We start from the raw sequence: 12,555 nt of genomic DNA, 5'->3' as shown, positions 1-12,555 counted from the left end.
AGCTTTTGACATGGCTGCTCCCACTTTTTAATATGTTTTGTCTCTAGATTTTCACAACACTGTTCTCTCCTGGTTCTCCTGTTTCCTGACTACTTCTTTTCACTCTCCTTATCCATGCTGTCCTCAATAACCACAGGTGTCTCCTAAGGTCTTTAGACTTAGGAGACCCTCCTAGGTCTTCTTCCATTATACTATATCATTTGATGTTCCCATCAGCTTCCATGGATTTCATTATCATGTCTATGCAGATTATTAGATCTATTTCTTCCTATTGAACCCCTAACTTTTTTTCTTGACCTCCAGCTTCATATTTTCTACTGTTTTTAGACAACTTTGAACTGGAAAACCTACAAACTCAATAAAACCAAACCTGACCTTAATATATTTTCCCCAAAATGTTTGCCCCATCTTCCCTTACTGCTGAGAGCACAGCCATCTTCCCAGTCACCTAGGCTCAAAACTTTGATGTCATTCTCAACTCCCCACTTATTCTCCCATAATGGTCAGTTGACAAGACCTGTTATTTCTACCATTATAATATCTGTCATATATGTCCCCCTCTACAGACCATTATCACATCAAACCTGTATTACTGCAACAGCCTGCTGCTGGGTCGGCTCACTTCAGTCCATCCTTCACTCAGCTACCAAAGTAATCTTCCTAAATCACAGATAGGACCGCTCCCTCTCAATAAACTAATGAATCCCTTTTACCTCCAGGATCCCATATAAAATCCTTTAGGTTTGAAAACTAACTTGTCCCTTTCTGTATTTCATCTCTTCTTACACTTTATTCCCCCCACACACATATTCTATAGTATAAAGACACTGGCCCCCTGTCTATTGTTCTTCGCACAAGAGATTATATCTCCAAAATCAGTACATTTTCACTGGCTACCACCTATGTCTGGAATCTCTCCCTGCTCGTTTCTGCCTTTTGGCTTTCCTGGCTTCCTCCAGATCTCAGCTGAAATCTCATCTTCTGCAAGGAGCTTTTCCTTAATGCTAGTAGCTTCCCTCTGACATACCTCCAATTTACCCTGGATGTCTCTTAAATGTACATAGTTGTATGAATGTTGTCTTTCCCACAAGGGTGGAAAGTGTTCTTTTTTTTTTTCTTTCTTTGCATTCTCAACATTTAGTGTGGTGTAAAACTACCTAGCTATCTATAGTGGCAATCCTTACAATTCCATTTTATAGATGTGGAAACTAAGGTTTAAGTGAGATGTCTAGGGTCATCTAACATCTAAGATAGAATTGGAATTTATGTCTTATAATAGAATTGTCAAAAAAATTGTAAGCATTTACTAGATAAATAGGAAAATTAAAAAAAAAAACAACTTTAAATGAGGAAAAAATTCATTAAAGAGGACTCCCCTGATATTTAGATTGTCAGTATAAGTCCTTATTTCCCAAATTAATGAATCAATTTAATGCAATACCAATCATAACATGAGTTAAAGAATTAAATAATCAAAATAAAAATTAATAAAGAAACAAATAAGCAAGAATATAAAATAATTCAAATTATAGTATAAAGCATTAATTACAAAAGTATTAATTTCTCTATGAAATGGAAAAAATAGAATAGAAAAGACAACCTACTATATATAAGAGATTCATTTTTGATAAATCTAAAACAAAACTATTGAGAAAAGCAATTAAAATTCAATAAAAATAGACAGTAAAAGTTAGGTAAAATTAAGCTGGAAAAATGAATTTACAACCACATTCAAAATTATATACTGCAATGAATTCCAACGGGATCATTTATCTCAATATGCTATAAAGTCATAAAAAAATTTTGGAAGAAAAGAGAATAACATTTATTTCAATTATAGAGAGGAGAAAACTGAAAGGATTTACTAGAGACTATTATTTTTATTATAAATAATATTTCAAAAATTAAAATAAAGTACACAGATTAAGGGAGAAAATATTTGAATAAATATCTAGCATATATGTGATACCCAATCCTAGGCACCCACGTGACATAGTGGATAGATTTCAGAACTTGAAGACAGGAGGAATTAAATCTGACACTTATTAGCTATATGAGGTAGGTAAATCATTTTTCTATACTGTAATTTGTCTGACTCAGTTTCTTCAACTACAAAATGAGAATAATAAAAGCATCTAACTGGTAGGGGTGTTGTGAGAATCAAATAACATATAAATGTTTAAAAGAGTATCTGACACATAGTAAGGTACTGAATAGATGATTGTTTTTTTCTTTCATATATGAAGTTGATACACTTATAAGCATAATGCCCTTTTCTCAAATAGACAAGTGATCAAAGGGTAGAAACAATTTTGTATAAGTCATCAACTTGAGAAATTATTAAAAAATGTCTAATACTAATTAAAACATATTCAATAGAATTTAATAGAAAAGAATTAATAGAATATAACAACAAAATTAATAAACTGTATTAATATAATTAATTATGATAATATAACCAGTAGACCTACATTTACTAGTCTAGATTTGCAAGGCCTAGATCTATTAACTAGATATTTTTAGATCTACTAACTGGAAATTTTTAGAGAGTACCTCAAATCTGGTTTTGGCATGTTACAATACCTTCTAAGTAAAACATCTTTCCTTCGGGGAACAAAAGCAAGGCAAGGACCTTTAGTCCCATCACTGAAGCTCTTGCAGTAGCATCTGAGACCTTGTCTCTTCAACAGGTCCTTAGTTTGCCTCCTAACATTCCATATGATGCTACTCCTGCTGTGTGATTAACACTTTGGTACTCCTTGCAAATCCTATCACTACTAAGGATGGGGCTAAGAAGCTAGCCCAGCCAATTCTATGAGATTATGAAGATAAATGATATCATTAGGCAAATCTCTGCTGGACAACAGATGTGGTAGGCTTTTGGAAGAGGACAATATTGTACCTTCTCTTCAGAGGGACTGAGGATGTTGGAAAAGTGAGTGTGCTATCTTGCATCAGGTCAGCATCTTGTCCTGCTTGTGTAGAAGATCCCTCCTGAGACGCTGCAATTTCTCCATGCCCTTCTGGAGAAACAAAGACAAAAGTATCTAATCTGTAATACATGGAACTTAAAGTAAATCAGGGAGATTAGTAGTTGAAGTGGGGGAGAGAACTGAATATATGTAGTAATACACTTCTTATTAAGTGGTTAATGGTATCTTTACAAAGATTGATCACATATTAATACACAAAAATTTACAATTAAAAGTAGAATCCCTCCTAAGGGACTGCAATTTCTCCACGTTTCTCTGAAGAAACAAAGACAAAAGTATCTAATCTGTAAAACACAGGACTTAAAGTAAGACAGGGGTTAATAGTTGGAGCAGAGGAGAGAACTGAATGGAAATAAAAAGAAATACACTTTTTTCTAAGTGGTCAATTGTACCTTTACAAAGATTGACCATATATTAGTACATAAAAATTTTATAGGTAAAAACAGAAAAGCAGAAATATTAAACGTATCCTTTTCAGGTCATAATGCAATAAAAATTATATTCAATATGGACCAGAAGAGAAGGAGGGTATTCTAAGCAAAATGGATATCCAGAGAGAATGCTTAGAAGTGAAAGATAGAGTGTATTGATCAAAGAACAGCCAGCAGGGCTGTTACTGGATCAAAGAGTACATGTCATGAAGTAAGGTGCAAGAAAATTGAAAAGGTATGAAGGGGCTAGTCTACATAATGACAAGCAGAGCATTTTGTATCTGATCCTATAATCAATAGGAAGATGCTGAAGTTTAGAGTGGTGGAAATGGTGTGTGTGATATTCATGACATTCACCAATACTTTATGAAAATCACTTCAGTCATTGAATGGAAGATGAATTAGAGTCGGAAGAAATCTGAAGCAGGCAAACCAACATATAAGCTATTAGAATAAATCAGATATTAGATGATAAGGATCTGAACTAGAGAGATGGCAACGTTAGAAAAAAGAATAAGGTATCTCCATTCATATAAGGACATCACATCCCTGTAGTCCAAAAAGGCCTACGCTACGGCATAGTCCTTTTCATTACATCAGAAATTTTCTTTTTCCTAGGCTTTTTCTGAGCTTTTTACCACTCAAGCCTATCCCCAGCCCTAGAACTAGGGGGCTGTTGACCTCCTGTAGCAATCCACCCCCTTAACCCACTAGAAGTCCTACTGTTAAACACAGCCATTCTTCTAGCTTTAGGCGTCTCCATCACCTGGGCACATCATAGCCTAATAGAAGGTGACCACAAACAAATAATCCAAGCCTTAACAATTACTATTGCTTTAGGCCTATATTTCACAATCCTCCAAGCCACAAAATACTATGAAGTCCCCTTTACTATCTCTGACGGCATTTACGGCTCAACATTCTTTGTAGCAACCGGCTTCCATGGTTTACACGTAATCATTGGCTCCTTGTTCTTAATTGTTTGCCTCTTTTGACAATTCTTTTACCATTTCACATCTACACACCACTTCGGATTTGAAGCTGCAGCCTGATACTGACACTTCGTAGATGTTGTATGACTATTTCTATATGTTTCCATCTACTGATGAGGCTCCTATTTTTCTAGTATAATTAGTACTACTGATTTCCAATCATTAAGTTCTGGGTAAAACCAGAGAAAAATAATTAACCTAATATTAACCCTCCTAATCAACTCTGCTCTAGCAACCATTGTAGTCCTTATTGCTTTCTGACTACCACAACTACATTTGTACCTAGAAAAATCCAGCCCTTACGAATGTGGCTTTGATCCCCTAGGCTCCGCCTGTCTTCCTTTCTCAATAAAATTCTTCCTAGTTGCCATTAGGAATGTAATGGCATGACATGAATGACATTTTCATAAAGGATGTCATTTAGGTCACAACTATATGGTCTGATTGTTTCCCCTACTTTATTCAATTTAAGTCTGAATTTTGCAGGAAGAAGCTCATGATCTAAGCCACAGTCAGCTCCAGATATTGTTTTAATTGACTGTATGGAGCTTCTCCACCTTTGACTGCAAAATATATAGTCATTTAGATTATCTTTTTTAGTCTGACTACTTCTAGATTCTCTGAGAATCCTTGAGGAGTGAGTAGGTCTCCTATCAATAACGTCTGGTTTATGGATTTAAGCAAAAAACAACAACACAGTTTTCTTCCCTCCCTTTCCTTTTCCATTTAAAGCCCTCATAATTAAATTTGAAAGATAGCAGAAACATCTTTAGAACCATGTTAAGTTGTGTTTCATCCCTGGACAAGAGCCCATCATTCCTATTTTAAGTAGTAGTCCAGAAATCTGAACATTACATACAGTCTTCTTAAGCAGCTGTTCACTTCTCAATTCTGCCTTTCTATTCTGAATCTCTTGCCATTGATCATCAGCAGTGATACAAGTACCACTTGTGTCCTTAAGATCCTTAATTGTCTTTTGCATATTCCAAAATTATCTCTTCCTCGTCTTCAGTCTGCTACAACTTCCATTCCCTCAGTTTCCTGTGCTCAGTTCTCTCAGTAACCTGATTAAACTAATTCATTCAAATATTAATGAATTTTAAAAATCCCCAAATGGTCAATCCTGTAGAAAATTAAATGAAACCAATTGGGTGGCAATTTTTTTGAGCTCTTACTACACTTTAAGAAGGAGAACCTTACTTTGAATATTGTATCAGAGGTACAAAAGAAAAGGCCCTCTGTAGTTGTTGTACTGGGATAGAGCTGCATCTGGAGTCATGAAGACCTGAATTTAAATCTCTCACTTACTAGCTATGTGACTTTTGGCAATTTACTTAACCTCTGCCTGCCTCAATCAATAGCTCATTCCTCTTTTAGGTCTACTGTGGAGATAAAATGAAATAATATTTGTAAAATATTTTGCAAACTTTAAAGTACTATACTTTGTTCTAGATAGTGTTTCTTATCATTGCCTGAAAAAAGTAATTCTGCTTCTTAGAGCTTTAGATTTATTATCTTTAGATTATTTATTCTACTCATTAGAGCTTAATTTATGTATCCTAAAATGCATATACCTAATAAAAAGGCAAGTAATCTTAGGGACAAATAACACTAAGTTTTATTAGACAATTCCTATATATAAGGAGTGAATTTCATCTCCTTTTCTGATCGTTCCTGATAAAAGAGAGCATATTCAAACTATGTGCACATAAACTGAGCTAAGAAGGAAATCTTACCAATAGGAATAGAGAAAATCATAAGATCCGGCTAAGAAATAGAGTAGTTGATCAGTGGAGTAGGTTAGTTTCACAGGACAAAATAATCAATGAATATAGCAATCTAGTGTTTGACAAACCCAATGACACCAGCTTTTGGGATAAGAACTCACTATTGACAAAAATTGCTGGGAAAATTGAAAACTATCATGGCAGAAACTAGGCACTGACCCATGCCTAACATCATATACGAAAATATGGTAGAAATGAGCTCATGATTTAGACACAAAGAATGATATGATAAACAAGTTAGAAGAACATAGGATAGTTTACCTCTTAGATCTGTGGAGGAGGAAGGAATTTGTGTCCAGGAAGAAGAAGGAACAAAGAAGTAGAACTTATTATTAAATACCAAATAGGAAATTTTGATTATATTAAGTTAGAAGGTTTTTGTACAAACAAAACTAATGCAGACAAAATTAGAAGGGAAACAATAAACTGGGGAAACATTTTGACATTAAAGGGTCCTAATAAAGGCCTCATTTCTAAAATATATAGATAATTGACTCAAATTTATATGAATTGAAGCCATTCTCCAATTGATAAATGATCAAAGGATATGAACAAATAATTTATAGATAAAGAAAATGAAATTATTTGTAATCATATGAAAAGATGCTCTAAATCACTATTGATCAAAGAAATGCAAATTAAGACAACTCTAAGGTACGACTATACACCTGTCAGATTGGCTAAGATGACAAGAAACAGTAATGACCAGTGTGGGAAAACTTGGACACTGATACATTGTTAGTGGAATTGTGACTGGATCCAGCCATTCTGGAGAGCACTTTGGAACTATACTCAAAAGATTATCAAACTGGGCATACCCTTTGATCCAGCAGTGTGTCTATAGGGCCTATATCCCAAAGAGATTTTAAAGGAGGGAAAAGGACCCACATGTGCAAAAATGTTTGTGGCAGCCCTCTTTGTAGTGGCAAGGAACTGGAAACTGAGTGGATGCTCATCAATTGGAGAATGGCTGAATAAATTGTGGTATATAAATATTATGGAATATTATTGTTCTGTAAGAAATGACCAGCAGGATGACTTCAGAGAGGCCTGGAGAGACCTACATGAACTGATACTAAGTGAAGTGAGAAGAACCAGGAGATCATTGCACTCAGCAACAAGAAGATTATACAATTATCGATTCTGATGGATGTGGCTTTTCTCAACAATGAGATGATTCAGGCCAGTTCCAATGATCTTATGATTATAAGAGCTATCTGCATCCAGAGAGAGGACTGTGGGAAGTGAGTGGGGATCACAAGATAGCATTTTCACTTCTTTTGTTATTGTTTGCTTGAATGTTATTTTCTTTCTTTTTGATCTGATTTTTCTTGTGCAGCAAGATAATTGTATAAATATGTATGCCTATATTGTATTTACATATATTTGTACCAATGTTTAACATGTTTAACAATATGTTTAACATATATTGGATAACTTGCCATCTAGGGGAGGGGGAAGGAAGAAGGGAGGGGAAATTGGAACACAAGGTTTTTCAAGGATCAATGGTAAAATATTATCCTTGTCTGTTTTGAAAATAAAAAGCTTCAATAAAAATTTTTTAAAATAGTACTTTATTTTTTTTAATTAGATGCAAATATAGCTTTCAACATTTTTCATAAGATTATGTTTCAATTTTTTCTGTCTTCTTCCCTCTCCTTCACAAAGAAAGCAAGTGATCTCATATAGATTATATATGTGTAAAAATATTAGACATATTTCCATATTAGTCATGTTATGAAAGAAAAATCAGAACAAAAGAGTAAAACCAACAGAAAGAAAGAAAACACAACCAAAAAACTGAGAATAGTATGCTTTGATCTGCATTCAAACACTATAGTTCTTTCTCTGGATGAAGACTATTTTTCAGTCATGTGTCTTTTGGATTTTTTTTTGGATTATTATATTGCTAAGAAAAGTTAAGTCAATCATATTGTTGATCATCAAACAAAGTTGCTATTACTATATACAATGTTCTAGTTCTGCTCATTTCATTCATCATCAGTTCATGCAAATCTTTTCAAAATTTTCTGAAACTATACTGTTCATCATTTCTTATAGCACACTAAGTAGTATTCTATCACAACCATATAGCACAATTTGTTCATCCTTTCCCCAACTAATGGGCATTCCCTCAATTTCCAATTCTTTGTCACTACAAAAAGACCTAATTAAATGTTTTTGTACATGTAGTACGTTTTCCCTTTTTGGTAATCTCTTTAGGATAAAAATTTATTTATTACCTTAGATTTTCAAACAAAAGCTGTGTCCTCTAAACCTTTACCATTATTATGGACGCATGAATGTGTCAAAGCAGTTAATTACCATTTTGTAAAGCATGCCTACTAGCAACCCTGAGGGAATTTATTATTAGGAAAATACCATAATAATAAGTCTTTTGTAAATGAAATTGTAAAATATGACATCAAATCTATGTGAAGGTTATTCCCCTCCGCCTTTACATCAAAATGGGGAGATGACTGGAATCCTTGAATTTCCCAGCATGATAAAAGAGGAGTTAGACACTTTGAAACTGAGACATCAGTCAGAAGTTTCTTTTAATCTATTTTAATGGATTTTTCTTGAGCTTTTGCAGGCACAGTAGGCCATTATTTAATGCTAAATATCCCTCTCCCCCACCCCAGGATTACTGAAAGATTAATTACTAAGCAAAGGTACGGAAAAGATATAGAAGTACAGATTAGAAAATGATGTATCTAATAATCTTATTGACCTTACTTGTAGAAAACTCCCAGGAAGCTAGAAATTTCAGTAACTGGGATGTTCTGCTCTTATTAAGATTAATCAAGGGTGTATTTAAGCTTGAAATCATGAGAAAATATAAGGTCCTGGCAAATTTACTGGGGCATTGTGAACTTTACACAAGATTGAGTCCCTAGAAACTAACAACATGCTTCATAGAGTTAAATCATAGAAAACAGAAACCAGGGTTGGTCACAGAACAATGCCTTTCATAATAGCATATGGTTTTAAGATATATAAGCAGCATGATTTCTCTTAATAAACAGCTTTGTTGAATTATCAGCAAATTCTTATTTTCAACCGCCACTAGCCCATTTGTGTTGTGCTGTTCACAACACTTGAGTGTCATAGACTTTTAAGAGCAATGTTTTAGAATCAGAGGCTCTGAAGCTCAAATATTTACTAACTATGTAACTATGAGCAAATCATAATCCCTCAATTAAGTTAATACTAGCAATATTATCTACCTCACAGGATTGTTGTGCAATTCAGAGGCAACATATTAAAATGCTACTGTAAACATGAAATACTAACAAAATGTTATACTTTGTTAGTCATTCTATTCAAATGGGAATAATGACAATGGGTTGATATTTCAATTTGAAGCTTTGAAAAGTATTTTACATTTATTATCATACTTGAGTCTCATAACAATATGGTAAAATAAGTATAATAGGTTTCATCATTCACATGATATAGATGATAAAACTGAGGTTCGAGGGGTAGTAACTTGCTCGTGATAATTTCACTTTTAATTACTGGTAATAGCATTGAATCCAGATCTTATTTATTCCAAGGTTAATTCAGAGACACAGACTGTGATAGGTCACAGACAAAGATACATACTAAGACCAGGGGGGGGCGGGGGGGAGGAAATCAATAAACCGATATGCTCTCTAGAAAGAAAATCCCACTGCCAGACAGAGGCAGAAAGAGGAAGGATGAATATACAGAAGGATGTATTGTAGAGGAGCTACTCAGATCCCTTTTCTGGTACTGCACGTAATGCAGAGTATGTAAATCTCAAGGGAAGGTGAGACCTAACATAGGAGAGTATTATTTAACTTTTCAGCAGTTCAAAGTTCTTTCCCCTTATTGGGAGGTAAGATATCAATCACCAACATCTGGCACCTTCTCCTTTAGTTCTCATGTTGCTCTCTCCTGATTTCAGCCCTTTTTCTTCACACCATCCTCAAATACTAGAACAAACTTCTCTTCCATTTTTACCTATGGAATTTTTTTTTTTTTTTTTGCTTCATTAAAGGTCCAGCTAGCTCAAGAACTCCCTTTTCCATAAAGTCTTCTTTCATCCCCTATACTGAAGATTTTCTCTCTTTAAATTTCTCTTAATATTCTGACTGGTGCTTTCTTTTGTATTTACTACATTTTGACTTCTATGTAGTTTAAGTGTTTTATTCACCTTAGTGGGTTCTAAACTCTTTGAAGATAGGAACTGTCATTTCATATCCTTAGTTCCTACTAGATTATAAGCCCTCAATAAATGTTTGCTGAATTAGTTAAATTAACATGATAGGAAATGTGCCAGGTGTTCCTGTAACATATGTGGATTGATATTGGATGTAAACATCCCTGAGCAAACAAAAGATTATGGCCTTCTATGCTGCAGAACCAAGCCACACATTCCATTCATTCACTCTGTCTTACCTTGTGCACCTTTGTTTGCTAGAATCAATCCCTTCTCCTCTTTCTTCCTTTTCTTCTTTAATTTCAGTCCAAACATTCCTTTTCTGAAAAGACAATAGAACAAACACACATTGACATTTTAGGAACATAGGATTATAGATCCAGAATTCAAAGATTTAGGAGAATTCAGTGGTATTTGCAAGCAGCTAGTTTCTTCAGTCAGTTTCAAAACCAATCAATAGAGGGAAAATATGCTTTCTTTCTGTCTATGAAAGGAAAAAGTGGGGTTAGATACTTATATAACAGATCAGAAACCTAGGGCCGAAAAGGGAACTTAGAAGTCCCTTCATTTTATAGGTGAAAACCCTTCAACTCCAATAATCTATGGATATTGTGAATCTATAATTAATTAAAACATATCCCCCACATGGCAACCCACAGCCTTGGAATCAAGTAGCTAGGCTTGAGTACTGTCTTTCACAAGTAGTAACTGAGTGACGTTGACTGATTAGATTTCTCTTTTTGCCTCTGATTCCTAATTCACAACATATGTGTGAGATGGGTCTATCTCACCAGCTTATTGTAGTCAATAAGATTATCTAATGTGAAATTGTATGTTGAGCACTTCTAAGACTTCTAAAGCTCTGCAAACATAAGATACTGGCAATTCCATGAAAAAAAAATCCTGACTAACAAATGGAAACAATTCTTTTTGTTTTATCTGAGATGTCACTGGCTTGTCTACAATTATATAACTTTCATTCTTGGTTTTTGGGGATGGTAGATTCCTCAATACCGGAGATAGCATCATGAGAACTGGGAAATGGGAACTGGGGGAGAAAGGAGATTATTGATACTTTACCTTCCAGGAGATTCTTAAAATACTTTAACATATTCACAATCTCAGTCCTTAGGAAAATCCCTTCAAAAATACAGATGATAGTCCATCAAGGTCTACCATGAAATCCAAGAAACAATATTTAGGTAGTATTTTTTTTTTAAACCATATGGTTCAGTCCCCAAAATGGACTGAAACTACCCTCACAGTGGTTGAAATTCTATTAATTAAATATTCATTTGTATTAATGAGAATTATCTTTAAAATTCAAACAATAAAACCCTAGGAGTTTATCAGCTACTTTTTTTTAGTGATGTCAAAATATTTTGAAAGTACTCTGTTTCCCAGAGCTAAGCCCCAGCAAGCAGGCTGTGCCTTGGGCTTAGCATAATAATAATCATTTGTATGCTGGATTTCACTGAGGGATTTACCACTCCTTATTTAATAGAGGGGTCAACCCCTTTCCTGTATATACATGGCCCTAACATCAGCAGTGATTAAGCCCTCCTCCTTAAATGTCATTTTTCTCACTCTGAAATCAAGTATACTTCTGTTTGTGGCCCGACTTTCCTGTTTCTAGCCTGCTTTGTGAGGCTTTGGCCGTTTTAGAGTCCAGTCTATATATGAAGTTACATGGGTTGTTTTCTTCTTGACATCTAGATGATCTTTGCTGCCAATTTGATTAGGAGAGTAAAGGTAATTTGGGAATAAGAAGAAATGGCAAAATATGTTTCTTTCAGAGCTAACAGGTGCCACCTTCTCCATAACTCCTTCTGTAAGGTTTATAGCTTTAAATAATCTTTCTCATCTCAAATGTGCAGATATTTACAAGGAAGGGAACAAGAGTAAAGTAACCTGAGTGCCCTTGGGTATTGGAGAAAGGGTACCAAAAGGAGAGAGAAAAATAAAAAGCGAGGTAAGAAACTGAAGGCAATTACAGAACAGAATGCTATTAAGAAATATTGGTTTTTCCTTGTCAAGAAAAAGTGAGGACATGCTAGGGAAATGTGTTATCAAGTATCATTTGGCTTCTCTTTTCCTCCTTTCTGTTCTAATTGCCAACTCCTGCTGATTCATCTGAGAATGAGGATGCTTTTTTGCAATTGC

The 12,555-nt window shown here is 34.5% G+C and overlaps 1 protein-coding gene across 1 annotated transcript in view; it reads right to left on the bottom strand.

The window, feature by feature from the left end:
- Positions 1–12,555, bottom strand: part of FER1L6 (fer-1 like family member 6) — a 277,428-nt gene that overhangs the window by 182,486 nt on the left and 82,387 nt on the right. The window contains exon 2 of the mRNA XM_031947271.1: positions 2,903–3,023. Coding sequence (XP_031803131.1) covers positions 2,903–3,023 — 121 coding nt within the window. The remainder of the gene's footprint in view (positions 1–2,902; positions 3,024–12,555) is intronic.

This window comes from Sarcophilus harrisii, chromosome 1 (genome assembly GCF_902635505.1).
Source record: "Sarcophilus harrisii chromosome 1, mSarHar1.11, whole genome shotgun sequence".
Lineage (NCBI taxonomy): Eukaryota > Metazoa > Chordata > Mammalia > Dasyuromorphia > Dasyuridae > Sarcophilus > Sarcophilus harrisii.
The sequence above is the reverse complement of the archived record's forward strand: the minus strand, read 5'-3'. Positions and strand labels throughout refer to the sequence as shown.